Source organism: Aotus nancymaae, unplaced genomic scaffold, assembly GCF_030222135.1.
Source record: "Aotus nancymaae isolate 86718 unplaced genomic scaffold, 86718_ANA_hifiasm-v0.15.2.pri h1tg000014l, whole genome shotgun sequence".
Taxonomy (NCBI): domain Eukaryota; kingdom Metazoa; phylum Chordata; class Mammalia; order Primates; family Aotidae; genus Aotus; species Aotus nancymaae.
In genome coordinates, this window is record NW_026988425.1 from 111,122,138 (window position 1) to 111,145,181 (window position 23,044).

The 23,044-nt window shown below is 39.4% G+C and overlaps 1 protein-coding gene across 1 annotated transcript in view; it reads left to right on the forward strand.

The window, feature by feature from the left end:
- The window catches only part of CERS3 (ceramide synthase 3), a 102,592-nt gene that overhangs the window by 65,043 nt on the left and 14,505 nt on the right, over positions 1-23,044 (forward strand). Inside the window, exon 11 of the mRNA XM_012438621.3 lies at positions 6,442-6,595. Coding sequence (XP_012294044.2) covers positions 6,442-6,595 — 154 coding nt within the window. The remainder of the gene's footprint in view (positions 1-6,441; positions 6,596-23,044) is intronic.

Genomic DNA, 23,044 nt, shown 5'->3' on the forward strand with positions numbered 1-23,044 from the left:
CAAAGTGGTCCCAATAATTTAGGAATACAGTAGTCTTTTGGCATTCTGTATGAAAAGGAAAATTCCATTCAGTTACTGTAAGGTGGTGGTGACCTCTGATAATGTACAAGTGTTGTGTGTTCTATGCATGTGCCTGCACGTATGCACGTGTGTTAGGAAGAAAGTTGGGAAGGACAGAGGGTTTTTTTGTTTTTATTTTTCCAATTCTTCTTTTAGCATAGAAGGAGAGGAAACTTAAGTTGAGAGACTAGACCATACTTCATTGATGTCTTGAAAATTTAACTGTGGCATCATAGGTGACTGTCACCAATGCCACAATGGCTACTCTCCTCTGGACTCCTGTTCCACTTCTTTGGCCTCCAGTCCCCTCTGTCCTCTTGCAGAGTCCCCATTCCTTGGAGACTGCTCATGCTCTCCAAAGTGGCCTCCTCCTCCTCCCATTGGCAGGAAATCCAGCCAGTGCAGGAGCACTCTCTTGGGGGTGTTGCTCTAACTGTGTTATTATTAGCATACATCCTCTGCAGCAGGAAAGGACTAGTTGTGGGAAAGTAGTAGTGGCCATAATGATAGTAAGAGTAATAGTTATAACTCTCATTTTTGAGTACTTACTATATAATAAGCACTTTCCATTTGTGAACTCATTTAATCTTTATAACAACCCAAGTAGTGTTCTCATTTTACAAAAGAAACTGAAGCCCAGAGAGATTATGGAACTTGCTAAGATCCTGGGAGCCCTGATTTAAACCTTGAAGACTCCAGCACCAGTCCCATTGGCCTCTTCTCTCTGTCCAGAGGCTCGGCTCTCTTAGAAGACATTTGCATCTTAATGGCAGCTTCTATGTGTCTCCTGGGAACCTCCAGTCAGAGGCAGTGGTGGAAGGGCAGTTAGTTCTACCCAGTGACTAAGGAACCAAGGCTCGGTGACTTACGTAGTTTCTGAGCTAAGAAATTAGTGGCATTGAGCCTTGAACCCAGCTCTGATAATTCTGTTCTATGTGTATCACTCATCTTTCTATAGCCAGCCAAAGCTTCCTGTTGCTCTCATAATGAAGGCCACACCTCCACCTTGACTTGCAAGGCCTACCTGAGATGGCTTCTTCACTTCTCCTACTTCATCTTACAACACCCTTCATGCCACTCCTCCCCCTTAAGCCACACTGGTCTTTTAGCTCCTTGAATTTTTCCATGATGCTTCCCACTTGACAGCCTTTGTACATGTAGAACCCTGCCATATGCCCTGTCCTTTTCTTTCTTTCTTTCTTTCTTTGCTTGGGACACAATAGGCAATTATATGTTTAGCCAATTATTCATATTCTCTGGTAGATTGTGTAAAGAAGGTATTTTGGGTCTGTCCTTTTGTCAATAATAACACTCACAAATTCCCAATAGGGGACCTAAAAGCTAAATAACATAGTAAGGAAAGAACCTGAGCCAGACAAGGGAAAGACCCAGAGATGAAGTTGTCCTGGCCACTGCCTTTGGGAAGCTTGCCTGCTAGTGAGGAGGGGAGAGCCAGGAGGAAAGGAATAAACTCAGTGGTGACCAGAATTACATGGAAACTTTTGTTGTGGAGAGACCCATGCTTTAATGGATAGAAAGGGGTTCAGTTGAAAAGAGAAGGTACATTCTAGGCAGAGGGAATACAGAATAAGGCACAAAATTGCCCAAGGATCCAGCAAACCAGAATGGCAAATAGGTTTTTAAATGTGTCATTTCCTTTAATAAGCCTATAAATAAATGTGGGTACCAGAAGGTAAGCCCTACTAGTTTAGGGATTTGGTCCCTTTCATTCCTCGTCATATTCCTGGCTACTGCCAAGTGTCAGGTAGCACTTTAGTAGGTGCTCAGTAATGGTTTATTGAATAAATAAGGTAGGTACTCTCTTCTTGCATTTTACAGATGAGGAAATGCGCAAAGAAGTGACATGATGTATAAGTATTAAAGGCAGGCCTTTAAGAAAATACAGGAAAATATGTTTTATACTGATGGGGCTGAAAAAGGGCCTTTAAAACATAACATGTAGGCCAGGTATAAAATAAGCAATTGACAGATTCTATTTAAAAAAATTTTAAATAACTTTGCCAAAAAAATCAGTATTGAAAGAAAGTATTGGAATAGGTAAAGCTAATTAACATAATTCAAAAATATAGTTGATATCTTAATAGATAAAGAGCATTTAAGAATCAACAGAAAAAATAAATGCTCCAATAGAGAAATGGACAGATGCCACAAAGAAGCAGTGCATAAAAGAATAAATAAAAGTAGCCAAGTAAAATAACCAATAAAAGATATAATTATATGTATAAAATATATATAGTCACTACACATTAAATAAAAATGTAAATATAAACAGTACTCTGTTATTTTAGGTGGACGCTGACAAAATGCAATATTAGTCAATATCTGAGGAAGCAAGTACCCTTATATATTGGGTGCAAGAATATAAATTGATATAGTCTTTCTGAAAAGCAGTCTAACACTATATTCAAAATTGTAAAATGAGTTTACTCTTTGATTCAGAATTTTAGCTATTCTAAGTGGATAATCAAATAATTACATCAAAATGTTTTTATAGGGCAACATGGTGGTTCATACCTGAATCCCAGAACTTTGGGAGGCCCAAGTTAGTGGACCCCTTAAACCTAGGAGTTTGAAATCAGCCTGGGCAAAAAGGCAAGACCTGTCTCTTAAAAAAAAAAAAAAATTGGCCAGTTGTGGTGGCATGTACCAAGAGTCTCAGCTACTCGGGTAGCTGAGGTTGAAGGATTGCTTGACCCTGGGAGTTAGAGGCTGTAGTGAACCATGCCACTGCACTCCTGCCTGGAAGACAGAGCAAGATCTTGTCTCCCGACTGAAAAAAAAAAGTTTTAACAAGTAATTATCACAGCATTCTTTCTAATATAATGAGCAGTTGGGAAGAATTTGAATGTCTTCCAACAAGGGATTAGTTAAATTATGATATATCTATAAAATGGATTTCTGTGAAGCCATTACATATGGTGTAGGGGTTGGCAGGCTATGGCTCAAATGCAAAATTCAGCCTATTGCCTGGTTTTGTTGATAGTTTTCTTGGAACACAGCCACATACACTAATGTATGTACTTTCTATACATGAATTAGTTTATGTAATGTTAGCTGTCATGGCTGCTTTTGTACTGTAATGGCTGAATTGAGTAGTTGCAACAGAGAACAAATGGTCCAGATGCCTAAAATATTTATCATCTGTTCCTTTACAAACAAGTTTGCTGACTCTTGACATATAGCTATGTTCATGGATGTGGAAAGCTCTCTGTAAAATATTATTGCATGAAAAAAGCAGGGTACAAATATCACACATAGGTAGTGATCATATCCTTACATAAAATCATGTGTTAGGAGGGGCAACAAAAAAAGCACCTTAAAGAATGTATTTTTGAGAGAGATATCCTGAATTATGTTCACCAAAAGAGATATCCTGAATTAGTGCAAAATATTCTGCACTACCTGTAAGTTGTAAGACTTCAGATGATTTTTTCCTTAACCTCTGTATATTTTTCTGTAATTCCTAAGTTTTTAAAAGCAATCAAGTTATTACATCTATTTTCTTTTTTGAGATGGAATCACACTGCATCACCCAGGCTGAAGTGCAGTGGTGCAATGTCAGCTCACTGCACACTCTGCCTCCCAGGTTCAAGCAATTCTCCTGCCTCAGTGACCTGAGTAGCTGGGATTACAGGCACCTGCCACCACATCTGGCTAATATTTTTATTTTTTAGTAAATATGGGGTTTCACCATGTTGATCAGGCTCGTCTTGAACTGACCTCAGGTGATCCACCCACCTCAGCCTCCCAAAGTTCTGGGATTACAGGCATGAGCCACTGCACCTGGCCCCTGTTTTTCAAACAAAGAACTCGAACTGATAACTTACCAAAGAAGAAATAGAGCTACTAAGCAGACATAGGGGAACAGTTAAAGCCTTGTAAACAATGTAAATTGAAAGTGTTTTATCTTTTAAATTAACAAACTTTGAAACTATTTCATACTAGTTCTGAGTTCAATTAAACTCTTCTTTCATAAATTGCTCATGGCCTTATAAATAGTTATAATTTTGGAAAATATTTGGCAACACTTTAGTACCTTTTAATATACACCATGAATTTTTGTAACTTTAATGTACACCTTGAAACAGTAATCTCACATTTAGAAATATACACTTTTACAGAAATAATTTTAGTTTATGAAACACTATATGTGCTAAGTTGTCTAAATAGCATAAAATGTCTTTGATTTAAAGCTAAATGAAATTGAACATAAAATCTCACAAATGCTATGTTTACTGCAGTGGCAAAAGTATAGAACAATATGAAGTACAAACAAGGGTACAGAACAACTGACATTCTCATGCTTTGCTGGTGGGAATATAAAGCAACCACCCTGGAAAATAGTTTTTCAGTTTTTTATAAAGTTAAGCATATATTTACCATATGGCACACAATTCTACCCCTATATGCTTACCCTTGAAAAATCAAAATTTCTGTTCACATGTAAGTATCTACATGAATATTTATAGCAGTTCTATTCATAATTATCAAAAGCTGGAAACAACCCAAATGCTCTTCAGGGGGTGAAAAGACAAACTGTGCTGCAGCTGTAAAGTGCAGTGCCACTCAGTAATAAGGAGGAGCATGCTATTGATAACCATGATAACTGAATGAATCTTAAAAGCACTATGCTATGTGAAAGAAGGTGGCCTTAAAAGCTCACACACTATATGATTCCATTTATGTCCTTGGGAAGACAGACCAAAGGATAGAGAGCAAAGTGTTTGCCAAGTGTTAGATATGAAGGAGGGTGTGGGCAATAAAGGGATAGCATCAGGGAAATTTTTGGCATGATGGACTGTTCTGTATTCTAATTGTAATAGTGTTTGAACAAACCTATAGGCATATTAAATTCATTCAGTGATATACCAAAAAACAGTAAATTTTACTGCATGTTAATAAAAAAATTTAAAAAATTATATAGGAAAATACTGGAAGAGAATGCATGAAAATTACAATATTGTTTGTTTAAGGTGATGGTGTTATGGACAGTTTTATTTTTTTGTTTCCCCAATGTTACATGAAAAATTATTTTTATAACTAATATACTTATAAACCTATTGAAGGGCTCTAAATTTATAGTACTGTGTAGGTTTAAAAAATGAACAAATAGCCCTTCATATGGCAATAATATCTTTTTTTTTTTTTTATGGAGTCCTGCTCTGTCACCCAGGCTGAAGTCCAGTGGCATAATCGTGGCTCACTGCAACCTCTGCATTCCAGGTTCAAATGATTCTCCTATCTCAGCCTCCCTAGTAGCTGGGATTACAGGTGCAAGCCACCACACCCAGTTCATTTTTGTATTTCTAGTAGAGACGGGATTTGACCATGTTGACCAGGCTGGTTTCAAACTCCTGAACTCAAGTGATCTATTGGTCTCAGCCTCCCAAAGTGCTGGGATTACAGGGATGAGCCACCATGCCTAGCCCATATGGCAATAATATCTGAAGACAATGTGCATCTTAGGTCATCAGGAGCAGTTCAAATTGTGTCCAGGGGTCTCTTTATGAAATTAATAAAGCATGTAGTTTATTTTAGGAAGCAGAAATGGAAGTAATCATGGAATTTTTGCTTTGTTAAAGCTTCTTTTATTTGTAACATTTATTTTTGTAGTATTCTATATTCATCTTTGATGCCAAATAGATGAGATTGTGTTTTAAGGCAATAATGACACTTGTATAAACATGCATTATCTTATTTGTTCCTCAACATCCTCTAACCCCATCACTGAAAGATAAAAATGGTTAGTACATGATCTTGTTTGAAAAGAGGAAACCAAGGTTCAGAAACATTCTAAACACTGGGTAATAAAAATGCTGTTTTCTTTAACTTTTATTCTGGAAGACAGATTGTACTTTTTTTGTTGCTTGACAGTAATGATATTTAAGATAATATTATTGTATCTTTTCTTTCAATAATTTCCTAGGCATTATTAGAAATGAAATTAATGGGGCCGGGCGCGGTGGCTCACGCCTGTAATCCCAGCACTTTGGGAGGCCGAGGCGGGTGGATCACGAGGTCAAGAGATCAAGACCATCCTGGTCAACATGGTGAAACCCCGTCTCTACTAAAAATACAAAAAATTAGCTGGGCATGGTGGCGTGTGCCTGTAATCCCAGCTACTCAGGAGGCTGAGGCAGGAGAATTGCCTGAACCCAGGAGGCGGAGGTTGCGGTGAGCCGAGATCGCGCCATTGCACTCCAGCCTGGGTAACAAGAGCGAAACTCCGTCTCAAAAAAAAAAAAAAAAAAAAGAAATGAAATTAATGTATGGCTTAGGAGAAAAAGTATATGTTTTATTATTAAAAATTCATAAGTCCTTTGGTTGTAATGAAAGTCTCTCATCTGTTTGGTGTTTCAGGATTTTATATTGCACGCTGATTATACCTATGTATTACCTCGAGCCTTTCTTTTCATACATCTTCCTCAACCTACAGCTCATCATCTTGCAAGTCCTTCATCTTTACTGGGGTTATTACATCTTGAAGATGCTCAACAGATGTATATTCATGAAGGTAAGGACTGTCCAAATATTATTGCTCTTAGTGAGTGAATGTCATTTCCAGGTTAATGGTGAGGCCCAGACTGTTGAATGTTCAAGTAAATTCATAGTTTTAAACAGAATTCTTTTTTCTTGATTTGACTAAAATTTTGGTAAAATAGAGCTAGATTTTTCATAAGTACATCTTTAAGTTGCTTTGAAGAAACTGCTTTTATTAGAAAATATATTATTTTGACATTTTTAAAATGTCAAAAATTCAAAAATTCTAAAAATTGGTTGCTGTTTGTTTTTATGCTTGAAGAAAAATTTTAAACTTTTGTTTATCGATATGTAATATATGTGCATATTTACGTGATATTTTGTACATGCATAGAATGTGTAGTCAGGGCATTGTGGTATCCATCAGCTTGAGTATTTATCATCTCTAAATGTTGGGAACATTTCAAGTCCTCGCTTCCAGCTATTTTGAAATATACAGTGTATTGTTTTAGCTATAGATACTTGCTACCAAACATTAGAACTTGTTCCTTTTATCTAACTATAAGTTTTTACCTATTACCCAACCTCTCTTCATCTTCTCCCCAACCCAACCAACACACCCTTCCACCTGGTGGAGTCTATCATTCTACTCTTTGATATATTAATTTCTTTTCCTTTGGATAAATATCCAGTAGTGAGATTGCTGGGTCATTTGGTAATTCTACATTTAGTTTTTGAGAAATCTGCATACTGTTTTCCGTAAGATTGTCCTAATTTATGTTCCCACAAACAGTGTATCAGAGTTCTCTCTTCTTTTCATTCTCACCGGCATCTATCAATCACTTTTTATCTTTTTAATAATAACAGTTTTAACTGGGGTGAGGTGATATCTCAATGTGGTTTTGACTTTCATATTTCCCTGATGATTAGTGACATTGAGCATTTTTTCATATAACTTCTGGCCATTGTATGTTTTTTCTTCAGAAATATTTATTCATGTCCTTTGCCCCTTTTTAATGTAATTATTATTATTATTGTTCTTGTTTTACTGTTGAGCTGTTTGAGTTTTGTATCGTCTGGATGTTAGTCCATTATGAGATGAATAATTTGCAAATATTTTTCCCATTCAACATGTTGTGTCCTCAGTATGTTGATTGTTTCCTTTGCTGAGCAGAAGCTTCTTAGTTTAATATAGTCCCATTTGTCTATTTTTGTTTTTGTTGCCTGTGCTTTTGAGGTCTTAGCCATTGAATCTTTGCCTAGACCAATGCTCTGAAGTATTTTGTAGCAATGGGATGTTTTCCAGGCTGGTCTCAAACTCCTGGGCTCAAGCGATCCTCTTGCCTCGGTGTCCCAAAGTGCTGTAATTACAGATGTGAGCTGCTATGCCTTGCCAACATTGCTATCTTGGTAGGGATTGGATTGAATCTGTAGATTGCTTTGAGCAGTCTGGTCATTTTAATGATATTAATTTTTCTAATCCATAAGAATGGGCTGTCTTTTCATTTGTTTATGTCCTCTTCAATTCTTAAAAATCAGTGTTTTGTAGTTTTCCTTGTGGAAGTCTTTTACCTCCTTGGTTAAATTTATTCCTAGTATTTTTGTAGTTATTGTAAATGGGATTGCCTTATTGAATTCTTTACCAGCTAGTGTGTTGTTCATATGTAGACACACTTTTTTATGTTGAATTTGTATTCTGTAACTTTACTGAGTTTATTTATTAGATCTAAGGCTTTTTTGATGAAGTCTTTAGGTGTTTCTAGATAGAAGATCATGCCATCTGCAAAGAGGGACAATTTTACATCCTCTTTTCTAATTTGGATGCCTTTTATTTCTGTCTCTTGCCTGATCGCTCTGACTTTGACATCCAGTACTATGTTGAATAGGATTAGCAAAGTGAACATCTTTGAATTGTTCTAGTTTTTAAAGGAAGGGCTTTCAGCCTTTCCCCATTTACTATGATGTTAGCTATGAATTTGTCATATATGCCCTTCATTATGTTCAGGTATGTTCCTTCTATGACTAGTTTATTGAGAGTTTTTTATCATAAAAGGATGCTGAATTTTATGAAGTGGTTTTTCTGTGTCTATTGAGATGATCATATAGATTTTGTTCCACATTCTGTCGATGTAATGTATCACATTTATTTACTTGTTTATACTGAACCAACCTTGCATCCCTGGGGTGAATCCCACTTGGTCATGGTACATTATCTTTTTGGTGTACTGTTAGATTTGTCTTGCTAGTATTTTGTTGAGAATGTTTATGTCTATATTCATCAGGGATATTGGGCTGTTTTTATGTTGTTGGATCCTTATGTTGGATAGGGTAACCTGTCCTCAGGACACTTGTAAATGCATGATGACTCTACTACTAAGGCAGTGGGGTCGCTGCCAGTGGCTTGCACCTTGGCCCTGGTACTGGCATCCAGCAGTGGGGCCCATAAATACGTGTGATGGCTCTACTGCTGGGGGTATCAGGGCCACTGTCAATGGTTCATGCTTCAGCCCTGGTGGCAATGGCTAGCCACAGCAGTGCCTACACATGGGGGATGTCATTGGGGATCCAGGAATGTGAAGATGCAGGGACTGTCGTGCTTCGGCACAGGCTGCAGTTTGGCGGAGGCTAGGCTCTCAAAATGGCACTATGCTGTAGCTGCTTAGGACTCAGCGGGTGTGTGGGACCTAGTGTGCACTCCTTCTGTGGAGCAATGCTTTCGTGTCAACTCTAGGCAGCTCTCTATGTTAGTCTTATGGCCCACGAGAGTTGAGGGGCTCTCCTGTGGCTAGGATTGCAGGAGTCCATGATGGGCATGGGGACCACTGGGATCTCTTTCTTACCCTTTTCCCACATTGGGGAGTGTCTCCAGGTTCCCAGATGAGCAGACAGTCTTGGCTTCGCTTTCCTTTTTTGCCTTAAGTGTTTCGTGTCGCTTCTCTGTTGAATTGTATTGTTCTCTTAGAGGATCTGTTCAAAGTGTGATTATCTACTCGCTATTTGGTTTCTCTGTGGAGGAACACACTATACTTCTTTTCTGAAAGCATCTTCTCTAAATAATAACAAATTGATTAGACTATTGATTAGAACTTTTAGAATATTGAAGGTTTTTTGTTTGTGTTGTTTTTAATTAGATTCTGTGCTTTAATTCCAGGACACAGTGAGGGAAAGAGAACAGAGATGAATAAGATAATCCCTGACTTTAGGGAAATAGCCCACCATCTATTGGGGGAATGTTCACCTATTGGCAACTAACCATAGCATACAGAATGTCCTGTATTACATACAGGCCCCAGAGACTTGCTATGGAAGAAAAGATAAAAAGAGAAATTAACTCAAGGGAATGGGAAACGTTTCATTGAGTCATGGAGTTTGAATTGAACCTTTAAAGTAAGTAAAAACAATCACATTCCTGCTATGTCTTGAAATCATGCAACTAAGTGTTGATGAAAAGAGTCAAACTCTGGAAAATATTTGAATAGATTGACTATCCTGAGCCAAACATGAGTGACCAGTGGCCCATGACACAGCCCCAGGAGATCCTGAGAACATATGCCCAAGGTGGTCAGGCTACAACTTGGTTTTAGACATTTTAGGGAGATAGAAGTCATCAGTCAATACATGTAAGATGTACATTGCTTTAGTCTTTAAAGGCAAGACAACTGGAAGTGGGGGTCATGGGCAGACTCAAAGATTTTTCTGATTGGCAATTGGTTGAAAGAGTTATTAGATAACTCTTTAGATAAGAGCTGAAATCAATAGAAAGGAATGTCTGGATTAAGATAAGGGGTTGTGGAGACCAAGGTTTCATCAAGCAGATGAAGCCTCCAGGTAGCTGACTTCAGTGCTAATATATTTTGTGCAAAATATATTTTGGAGTAAAATACTTCAATTTCTTTCGGGGGCTGCTATCTATCATGGGATGCTATGCTAGAGTCAGGCTAGAACTTGGTGTCTTATTGCTACAAAAGTCAGTCTTAAGATCTCTGTTTTAATGTTACTTATGGCCAGCTGTGCCTGGGTTGCAAAGGAAAGAGTTTGCATAATGAGATGTGTCTGACTCTCATTTTCTGGTCCCTTGAGTTATATTCTCTTTTTATCTTTTCTTCTATAGCAAGTCTCTGGGGCCTGTATGTAACACAGGACATTCTGTATGTTATCGTTAGTTGCCAGCTGCCTGATGGACCCCCTCTCAGCCAAGGGTATTTCTCTTAGAATTTTATTTTTGGATTACATAAGGGAGTTTTAATTAAGGGTCTTTCAAGTTGAAAGTTACAGCTGGCTCACTTTTAGGTATTACTACCCATGTATAATACAGCACTATATCATCAGATTGAGTGACTTGTGTGTACCAAGGATGCTGGCAGTTAGTTTGATAAGCTTGTTTTAAAATCAGCTCTTTGATTACTTCATTTTCCAACTTTAGTAAATGTGTCTCGAAGATCATTGAAGAGTTGACAAGGGAAATGGAAGTTGACATAATTGACCTCTGGGTTTTCTGCCATCTCTTAGCTGCTAGATCTTAACAGAGGTATGGGAAATTGGGCCACATCTGGATTAATCTAAAAAACAAATAAACCCTGAGAACATTCTTCTTTAACTAAATTACTGATGACCTTGTTTTCCTGAGAGCCAACTTTTCCCCTTAAAGTTGTAGTACCAAGAAAGAAACTTTCATTGAATGATTCTAGTTTATTAAAGTTCTAAATAGCTTTTCTATGATTTCTGAAAAAGTTGTCTTATCTCTAAGTGACTGATAAAGTTGAAGTAACTGAGATAAGTTAAATAAGAACTCAAGCAGTTACACAATTTGCACATGCAGTAGTTGGTGTGAGGGAAAAAGGCCCTGAACTGAGCCTGTAATGATTGGGCCCAGCCTTACAGAAGCTCCTATCCCCATGCAGAAATAGTTCCCTTATTAATGGATGAAAGACAATAATTACAGGCTTGGAACGGATCCGGGGGAGTGAAGCTTGGAAAACAGAAGATACCCTAGTTTCATTGTGATTTTCCTGTGTCTGATCCCTCATGGGTCATGCCAGGCCTGATTAGAAACCCAGCAGGTTGGGGAGCTGTGGACAAGAATTCCTGATTTCTCATGTTGTACTTTGGAAAAGCTGTTTCCAATTGCAGTTTGACAGGAGTTGTGGAGGCCCCCACAGCCGTAATCCTTGTAGTTTGTATGACTTCAGCTGGCTTGCATGTGTACTCTGCTTTCCACAGCAGTGGCAAAACTGGCTGTGAAATCAGCTTATTCCTCCAAAGCCATAAAGCCTCCTTTTAAAGAACAATATTTGAAAGCATAGTTGCATTGCAAAGGGGAGGAGAGGGCTAGAGGCTGGAGTTAAAATTCTAAGAGAAACAGCAAACAAATCCATTTCAACTCTACTTAATAAGCATTTAGCATTTAATGCATTTAATTGTTACTAAGGCGATAAATTATTGGATACTTTAAAAATAAAATTGCGGACGTTCTTGGCCTCCAAAAATTTCTTTTAAATCTTGTAACAGAGATTGCAGATTTGTCCCTTCAATTCTTTACACGTGGAAAGCTCTCAGTAAGTAACTTTAAATATGCAGAGGATAAGAAATTTGGAAAACAAACTACCCTGTTTTGGGTGGCAAGTTACAAAATAATGCATTAATCATACTTGATCTCCATGAATTTTCATGGCAGATTCAAAAAAAGGTGATTGTACTTCTAAAAATAGCATTTTGGGTAATAGTCACATCTTATTTTTTCTAAAGAATAAGGTCATTGCATTTGATGAATGACAACCTTCCACTATTTGCTTTTGCTCCTGAATGTCTTAAAATAAAAATATCACTGTAATTTCAGGACTCTAACATATATGGACCCTGCTTAGCAGGCATCCCGCTGCTTGAGAACATGGCTTGGCACTGAAACATATTTAGTTCCTATAAAATGGCTGATTTTGTGATGAACTACCAGCCCATACATTACATCAGAAATATGACAGGCTGACGTTCATCTCATTTGCTTTGCTAACATGAGAAGTGGTTTGAGAGGAAATTAGAAGGAACATAGTATGCTTTTGTTTAATATTAAGAAAACTCTATCATCCTTAAGCTTTTATTCTCTTCTTTCTAAATATCATCCTGGGTCCTGGCCAACTCAGGCATGTCTCTGTGACATCTTGTGCTGGTGAATAATCAAGATGTGTGGGGGGAACTGTAGCATGCAGCCATGAAAGGCAGGATGGAGAAACTAGCCCCTTGGCAACCTGCCCCAGCCATCTGCAACTCAACAGGCAGGATGTCTTAAGTTCATAGAATGACACTTTACATACACTGAACTGTTTTAGCTAAAGAAAGGAACATGCTGATAAACATGAGGAAACTGAAGACTAGACCAAGTTCACACAGTAATTTCATGGCAAAGAGAAGACTAGAACTTGAGTCTCTTAACTTGTAACACTTCACCTTTTAAATTTTTCTTGATTTGAATTAAGGGAAGAAAACTAATAACTAGAAATAAACAGAAAATTAATTTAAAATACTTGTATGGAGTTAAAAAATAGTATTCAAAAATTTTCAAAATTTAAATACATGTGTGTGTGTGCACTTTAGAATTCTGCAGTTTAGAATATATATGCACGCGCGCACACACACACACACACACTATATACTCACAAAAATTTCAAAAATTAAGAATAAATAGTGAATACAGGCCGGGCGCAGTGGCTCATGCCTGTAATCCCAGCACTTTGGGAGGCTGAGGTGGAAGGATCACCTGAGGTCAGGAGTTTGAGACCAGCCTGGCCAACACGGTGAAACCCCGTCTCTACTTAAAATACAAAAGTTAGCCGGGTGTGGTGGTATGCACCTGTAATCCCAGCCACTTGGGAGGCTGAAGTGGGAGAATCACTTGAATCCGGGAGGCAGAGATTGCAGTGAGCTGAGATCACACCACTGCACTCCACATCAGCCTGGGAGACAGAGTGAGACTCCATCTCAAAAAAAAAAAAAAAGTACATAATCCAATTGATACATAATCAAGATCATAGATTAAAATGTAGCATAAATCCTTTAACTTACTTTTGAACTTTTTTAAAGCATAAGAAAGTATTTTGTTCATTTTTTAAAATCTCAGATCAGTTCCAAGTAAAGCACTTAGAAAGCTAAGAGTACAGGTTCTGTGTAGATTCAAACCTCAGCTCTCCCAATCGCTGGCAGTGTGGTCTTGGGTATGTTACTTCATTCACTGCCTTGGTTTCCTCACCTGTAAAATGGGGATAATGATATTAGTAACTGCATTGAAGGATAAAGCCCTTAGAACAGTGGGTGGCACATAGTAAGCACATGATTGATGTTAGTGATGATATTGATCACATTGTCATGATCAATATGATCACCATTACTACTTCAGCAGGTTCTTTCTACCAAACTGCAGAGAACCTGTGAATGAGTCATTGTTGGGCAGTTGGGTCTCAGCAAGCCTCTTCATTTTGCTCCGGCAAACAGTGCTGCCTCTGACGTTGTGAGTCCTTGACTTGCAAGCAGAGGCTCCAGTGACAGTTTTCTAAGCTGTCTTCTGCCAGTTGACTTTCATGACTCACATTCCAGGCGATCATTTCTGACACATTCTCGAAGACGTCAACATGTTAGGAAGGAAATACAAAGTCTGTAACATCCAAGAAGCCTCTAAGTCTATTTTGCTAGTAGATAAGAATGAATGTAAAACTGCACTTTGCTGAACAGTAATTTATAAAAATACCACAAAGACTGATTGTTGAAATAAAGTATGATAGAAATGCTATCAACTTGTATTTTTATATTTCTGAATATTTATATGGATTAACTAGCTTGACAATTTATTCAAGGAACAGCATAATTTGTAAACTTGTAATGATAAAAATAACGGTGCTAAGTTGCTTGGCTTCAGGAATTTTAAATCTGAATGTTCTTCCACACTATATATTTAGCTCAACAACAAAATGTAATTCCCATACAATTTTAGAACTGGAAGAGGCCACTGATGTCTACGAAGACATCGTTAATGTCTAGGAAGATACCGTGGCTCCTGTCTGCAAGGCCTTGCTATTGTATTGCAGTTTGCCACGGATGTCGACATACGTGAATTCCTGCTGATCTTTAGTCTCATGGTGACTCTGTGGAACAGCTGCTGTCACCCCTCTAAGAACGAGGGGGAATGAAGAAGTTGCATGACTTGCCTAATGTCACACAGCAGCAGGATTCACCTCCATGAAGCCTGATGCTTCAGAGCCTATGTTGCAAATATTGAGCTCTTCTGCTTCCCCAGAGGTTTTGTATTTGTGAACATACATCCTCAAAACATAACTAATACATGTTAATACTTGCTGTGTGTGCATTTAGTGTGGCTTATGCTCAGCTCTCATGAATTTCTCTCTCCCTCTCTCTCTCTCTCTCCCCTTCTCTTCCTTCTTTTTTTCTCTCTCTCCCTCCCTTTTCTTTCTTTCTTTCTCTCTCTCCTCTTTCTCTCTCTCTCTTTCTTTCTTTCTTTTCTTTCTTTGTCTTGCTGTGTTGCCGAGGCTGGAGTGCAGTGGTGTGATCCTGGCTCACTGCAACCTCTGCCTTCCAGATTCAAGTGATTCTCTTGCCTTAGCCTCCTGAATAGCTGGGATTACAGGTGTGCATCATCATACCTGGCTAATTTTTTTATTTTTATCAGAAATGGGGTTTCACCATGTTGGCCAGGCTGGTCTCAAACTCTTGAGCTCAAGTGATTAAGTGAACCAGCTACCTCAGCCTCCCAAGTTGCTGGGATTACAGGCGTGAGCCACTGGGCTGGCCTCTCATGAATTTCACAATGGTATCTTCTACCTTGTTCAGTTTTGCTCAGTGTTTCTTATTATCACTTTAGAAGTAATTGAATTAATTACTTTACAGGTAATTGATTAACAAGTAATGAATGTATTAATCAATGAATTAATTTCATAGAGGGCACTCTAGAAAATCTTATTAATGTTATCTCCATTAGGAGATTTTTCTGTCTTAAAACAATCATAAGCCTGAGTTTTTATAATGGGTAGAGTTGTTTATAAGAAGCTGAAGTTGAATAGGCAGCCATCTGCATGGCTCAAAGGTAATAAAAGCAAGAAAATGTTCTATGAGTGGGAAGCGGGGCCCATGGATAAACTGGCCTCTTCCCAGGTCTCCTGACCCCATAGAAGTACTTTGTCCTTGACTGGGAGGTCCAGGTTAGACCCGCAGGTACAACACAGGCACCCAGATGAGAGCTCAGAAGAAGACCCAGCCACACATTCGCACTCTGAGATGGAAGCAGCACCAAACTGAAAAGAAGGGTTCCTCTGCCAGTTGATGAAGTGGAGGCTCAGAGGGGTAAACGGGCTTCTGAAGGTCGTGCAAAGCAGTGACCTAGTTTTCAATTAGGTATCTTTTCCCTACCCCAGGATAACATTGTTCAGACATTTCCTTTTTTTTTAAATTTTTATTTATTTTTATTTTTTTGAGACAGTCTCACTCTGTCACCCGGGCTGGAGTATGGTGGTACCATCTCTGCTCACTACAACCTCCACCTCCTGGGCTCAAGTGACCCTCCCACCTCAGCCTCCCAAGTAGCTGGAACCACAGGCATGCGCCACCACACCTGGCTAATTTTTGTCTTTTTTGTAGAGATGGTGTTTGACATGTTGCCCAGGCTAGTCTCAACTTCGGGGCTCAAGCAATCTGCCTGCCTTGGCCTCCCAAAGTGCTAGGATTACGGGTGTGAGCCGCTGTGCCCGGCCCAGACATTTTCTTATACTGGGATGTTTGATATCTCTTTCAAGCTATTTGGAAAGTCTTCTATCTTCTTTTCCTAAAGTGATGCCGCTTCCTCTGGGATTGTCGTGATTACCACATTTAGATGTTGCAGTATCTCTCTCTGTTGCTGATGACAACAGCATGTCTTCTTTTGAGAAGTGTCTGTTTATATCCTTCACCCACTTTTTGATGGGGTTGGGTACTTTTTTTCTTTTAAGTTTGTTTAAGTTCCTTGTAGATTCTGGATATTAGCCCTTTGTCAGATTGATAGATTGCAGAATTTTTCTCCCATTCTGTAGGTTGCCTGTTCACTCTGATGCTAGTTTCTTTTGCTGTGCAGAAGTTCATTAGTTTAATTAGATCCCGTTTGTCAATTTTGGCTTTTGTTGCCATTGCTTTTGGTGTTTTTGTCATGAAGTCTTTGCCCATGCCTATGTCCTGAATGGTATTGCCTAGGTTTTCTTCTGGAGCTTTTATGGTTTTAGGTTTTACATTTAAGTCTTTAATCCATCTTGAGTTAATTTTTGTATAAGGTGTAAGGAAAAGGTCCAGTTTCTGTTTTCTGCACATGGCTAGGCAGTGTAAAACAATCTTTTATTGCAGTTTTCTTCAGCACCCTCTGTTTCCTCAAAGAGTTTCTAGCTGCTGGCATTTGTTTCCAACAGCAGAACTCTCTGCCCTGCAATCGCCCAGGACTGACTTAGTTACACGAGAGATCTTCCATCCTCAGTTTATCACATATTAGCTCCAGTGTACTAAATTTTTTGCTTGATATCTTTTCTGGCAATGGTTTTCAAAATACTAGTTCTTTGGAAATGCTGGGCTACCCAAGTCAATTGGCCAGCAGGAAGTTGGTGGGGGCAGTTGCAAATGAAAGGGCTTGTTAAGATGAGAGCTGCTTCCTGAGAGCATGGCATTGCTATCTGTGGGGTTCCAATCCTGCCTCTCTTTTTTCTGTCCCAAATGTAGACTGTGATGTCCCCAGAACCACAGACTGTGTCTTGATAAAGTTGGAAAAGAGGGTGGTGAGGGGGAAGAACCAAGTACAAATCCCTTGTTCCCATGATTTTAAACATCCTTTCCCAAAATGAAATGAATTTTTATACAATCCTGAAAGGAACAGATAGTCTCCTTTTTATTAGTAGAGAAACAGACGCACACACACAGATGTCTTATATGGAATCCGAACTTTAGACTGGAGCACAGGCACAGTTCGTGACCTGTTAATAAATCTGCACATCCACAGCAGGATGTGAGAGTTTATTAATGGGCCCTCGGGCCAGAGAGCTTGGTAAAAACAGCCATAGGAAGGCCCCATGCTGGCCAGCACTGTCCCTGCTAATCTCCCACTGTTTTCTGTGGCCACATCCTCTCTGTGGCCATCTCCTCATCCCCGCTACCTAAGTCTCAGAGGAGAGCTTTGTGTGACACAAAAGAAACCTTATTCCTGAACACTCATTCAGTGTGTAGATGTGGGTAAAAGAAACTAGTTTTTCAAACATTTTCATTTTCATATATCATGTAGGCTTTAGTGCCTGAGTAATTTATGCAGATGGCTTGATCTGTGCTCTGATTTGGGAACAGCATGCATGCCATCTGTGGAACTCTGGACTCTCAAAGGGGCTATGTTCTTCAAAGGGTGTCTCCTTGCCATATGTGGTGGGCCCAGGAAGTCCTGAGCAGTGCAGTCCTGGGCATGCACTCTTCATGTGGATCCATGGCCCATGCCCTGGATGTCTGACCTAAGACATCATGGAATACCTGTCCCTTCCAATGGGCCTCGGCCTTAAGATTCCTCCAACAACTGGCATACTTCTGGGACATCTTCAGTATGAACCTGGAAACATGGTCATATCTTTCAAAGTAATGGAATTGCCTCTGCCGAGTCATCCAGCTGGGTTGGAAACCCAGATCCACTCCCAAAGCTCTCCACGGAGGCCTGACTGCATTGAGGTCAGAACATGCCCTACATGGGAGCTACAGTGGGCAGCTACCTGTTTAATGCTTGGATGGTAGCCTCTAAATTCACCTGCATGCAAGACAGTATGAAGGATGTGGAGAAAGCCGAGGCTCCAAAAGGGCCCCAGGATCATGGCTGTCCAGAGGAAGAGAGTAGTGAGGGCGGATAAAAGTCAGCAAGTCTGTAGCGAACGCCTGAGGTAAGCTTTGCCCACTTCAAAGCTTTCTGTTGCTGTTTATTCCTGCCATATCACTTGAGAATATTTATGTATGTACACATATGTGTGTGTGTGTGTGTGTGTGTGTGTGCGCGCGCGCGCGTGCATGGCCATGCATATGCAGGAGGATCTGGGAATACCCTGGGCTTCCACACCTGTGAGGGAGTGAGGGGAGATGGGCTAGGCAAAGGGAGAAGTTGAACTCTGATGTGACTGCAGTCAAGGCCTCCACCAACCCTACAGAGAGCTCTAGAGGTGGGTGGCCCTTCAGAGATGACCCAGTTGAAGCAAGGGGGCTAAGCCTCTGTATTTGGACATTAACCTGTTACTGGATATGGGCTGCCATCTAAAGAGGGGAATTTGTATATACTTTTTCTTCTCCTTATAGATAGTCTGAACAGTGTTCTTTGTATCCTAGGAAACCTGAAGGCATGTGTTCATGTTGGTTCTATAGCTGTTTGGGGAGAATGGGGAGAAATTTGTAATTATGCTACCATGATTGTTCTTCAGCTCTGGAAGTCCTCAAGTCATTTGCAAACTTAGGTACCTGAACTATTTTTAACAACAAATTTCATACCACATACCTTGCAAGTGACCTTGATGATGTCTCATGGAGAGCTCCTCAGGGCAGCACAGAACCACGTGGAAGCTCCTTAGATACCAGCCATCATGCCCTACCACCACTTCCATGACTCTGTTTTTGCAGGCTAAATACATACAATTCTTTCGAACATACCTCCTAAGATATGCTATGGAGTCTTTTCCCCTCCCTCATCACTCTCCTGTTCCATTTTACCCAGACTATTTAAATGTTATACCTAGAAGTCAGCCCAGTTTTCTAGACATGGTCTGAGTAATACAAAATCAAGCAGGTCTATTTCCTCTGTTTTTCCGAAAACTCTATTTCTACTGCTGTAGCTTAATTTTGTATTCTGTTGCTGTTCGTCACGTTATGCTGTTAATTCATCCTGAGCTTGGAATTGACTAAGCCTCCATGTCTTCACATGAGCTGTTGTTAAGCAGCATTTCCTCCACTGGGGAATTGTCTGGTGCTGGCGGTGATTTTTTGTTTTCGTTGGAAGCGATCTTCGTTTTTGTTAAACTTCAGTTTTCTTGATCAGGTTATCATTCCAGCCTTTTTAAGAATCAGAAAGCCTGACATTTGGCGACAGGTGCTTAAATGATTTTAATGACCTTTCGTTTAAAAGGGCTACTGAAGCCAGGAGTGGTGGTACATGTTTGTAGTCCTAGCTATTTGGGAGGCTAAGGCAGGAGGTTTGCTTGAGCCTAGGAAGTCGAGGCTTCAGTGAGCTATGATTGTGTTACTGCACAGTCTAGCCTGGAAACAGAATGAGACCCTGTCTCTAAAAAGAAAAAAAGAAAGAAAGAAAAAAAAAGAAAACCTATTAAGGAATTCAGGAGTATTCTATACAAGCCAGTTCATGGAAAAGACGCAATTATTTTGTTTGACGTGTTTTTGAATCAGAGAAGGATTGTAATTATACTGAAGACTAATATACAAGAAGATATACTACTCACACCCTTAAGAAGGTCTCCCAGAACTCCCGATTTTTGCTTCAGATCAACTCATTACTGCTATGTTGCTAGCTATGTTGATTATCGCTAACTAGAGTGGCTTGCAAAGCATTAACAGAAAAATACAGCCAGTCCCCAACACAGACCAGTTAAATCTATGGGGTGAGATCCAGACTTTGGAATTTTTGGCAGTCCTCTTCTTCCCCTAAATGATCCTAATTTGCATCCTAGGCTGACATCTACTAGATTAAGTAGAGAAAACCAGCTGCATGTGTCTTCTCCACCACTGGAAAAGTGTCCACAGTGCCCCCTCCATTTACTGGGTCTATTTTTTTAAAAGCGGAGATCACTATACTCTTCCCAGATTTGTAAAGTCAATTTGCATGACCTCAACAAATACTCCCATCTTGAAAATATTAACAAAAGTAGTAGACTTTTGTGTTACACTGATGTTCTGCACTAAAAGAAAATAAAACCTGATAAAAATTTAGGCTTGAAAATACGCACATTGAGATTCTTTCTTTTGTAGAAAAACAGAATTCTTTAAATAGCACATTTTTTTGGAGAATCAAAAACACGATTTATTTTATAAAATGATCGACTAATTATTTTTTTAAAACTATTATATAAAGAGACACATACTTGTAATTTTATGTTGCCTTTCTGGACTGAAAAGTTACTTGTGAAATATAGAGACTAGGGAAATCAAAGTTATTTGAAAGCATGGAATTTTAGAAGTTGAAAGACCCTTACGTGACCCTCTGCTGCAACTTTTTCTTTTCACGAAGTGTAGCAATCCAGAGAGGGTTTGTGGTCTAACAGACAACCATCCTGTCCCAAGTGCGGTCTGACTATCAGCCCAGGTAGAGTCCAGAGACTGCTAGAAATACAACATCTCAGGCCCCACCAGTGACCGCCAGCACGAGAATCTTCAGTTTACCAAGAACCCTGGGTGATTTGCATGCACATTACAGTTTGGGAAGCATTGGTCTAGAAAATTCATATTCCAGACCACTGAAAGGAAAACAGCCGTGTGTAGCCACAGTTCACAGCACTCAATTTAAATTTAATACTACTGCCCTGAGGAGGGAAAAAAGAGGAAAAACTCAATTGTTTTTCTCAGTGACCTTGTTAACTTAGATAATTAGAACTACTATAACAAAAAGGAATGTACTTTGCTAGTAGTTCAGAAAATTGAACTCTGACTGAATGTATTTTTTTCATATAGTGAAAGCTAAAAATTTGCTTTCAAAACGGCATAGAGTGCTTATTATATAGCTCTTTGTTTCATTGCCAACTGCGGATTTAGATGTGGAGTCATTCAGAAAGCAGTGGGACGTTATGAGTAATTCACAATCTTCTGGGCTTTTGACATTTCTGCAAAGCCACAGATTCCCAAGCACAGCATTTAGTTACAGCACTTCAAAAACACAACACTACGATTTTGTGGAAGCTGCAGTGCAGATGTCATTCCCGGAGGTGTATGGAAATACTGTGGGCAAAGATGATTCGTTTAATTAAAATGAGCACTTTATCCTATTAGCATTAGAATGTATTTTTTTTCTCATTGCCAACTTTTTTGTTTTTGTTTTTTGGTCATTCTTGCTATGATTTTTGAGGAATACAGATGAAGGCCAGGTGAATTATGTTTAAGCATGTGCATATATATATATACACACACACACACACACACACACACACAATATTAAAATATATGAAAAACATTATACCAAAAATAAAGCCAAAAGTGTAGACATCCGGATTTGACTTTAAGCTTATTGTGCTCACCTTTTTTTTTTTTTTTTTTTTTTTGGTGGAGATGAGAGTGGTGGGAAGTTGTGTCTTAATTGAGTGATACTGGTTGTGTTACACATATTGTACAATACAGGATGATGGCTGTGGATCGGAATATGCTTATTAAAGAAACAGGATGATGCAGCTTTTCCATGCCGCGTCATATGAGGATCAACTGAAGGATGTGGGAATATTTAGCTTGAAGAGGAGTTCACTATCTTTAAATGTTTGAAAAATTGTCTAATGTTTGAAGGGAGTACACAGACTTCTTTTGACTAGTACTAAGGGGGAATGTGTGGAGCTCCAAGGAGTCAGAGATCAGCCCCATAGATAAAAGGAAGCAGGTAGTGAGTTACTGCAGAGGCACAGACAGGGGTGTGCATCTTCTGCTAGGGTTATTGTAAAAAGCTTATCAGCATCAAATAGAAACTGGATTAGATAACCTTAAGGATCCCTTTCAAATCTGACTGTCTATAGATACTGCTTTTTCTTACATAATACCACTTCCACATCTCAGAGCTACTCCAATGACCCAAGCCTCCAGTGTTTCCCTCCTGGACTGTGACCTCAGCCTCCCAGCTGCACCAGCTGGGCTCCCTCCAGCCATGTCCGCACAGTGGCAGAGAGCACTGCTATAGAAACCAGCTCCCCAAGAGCAGAAGCTCACTGAGGACAAATGCCTTGTCCGTTTGCTCACTGATACACTCCTTACACCCAAAATAGTGCTACAAAGTGGCTTCTAGTTGGGTTTAGAGATGAATTGGAATTTCTGATCATGACCTATGAAATTTATTATCTGATCCATGCTTACTCCAGGCCTCACCTGGAGTCAGTCTCTGCCTTTCTCAGCACTCATTAGCTGTGCTGGCCTTGCTGATCCCCGAGCATGGCAAGGTTCCCCTTTCTCAGGGCCTCTGCACACTGCATTTTTTCTTGAAATGTTGTTTATTCCACTCTTCTCTGGCTACTCCTATTAAACTACAGGTTACAACTTAAGTTCATTTCCTTAAGGCCTCCCTGGCATCAGCCTCATCTAAGTGAGATTCCCCTACTTAAATGTCACAGTATTCTCTACTTCCTAACACTCATCAAATCTGTAATGATGTATTTCTTATTGTGTGTTTGATTCCATAGCATTCAGTTCTTTCAATAGACTGTAAGTTATTTGAGGAAAGACCATTATATCCCCAATGTTTTGCACAGGGTGTCAA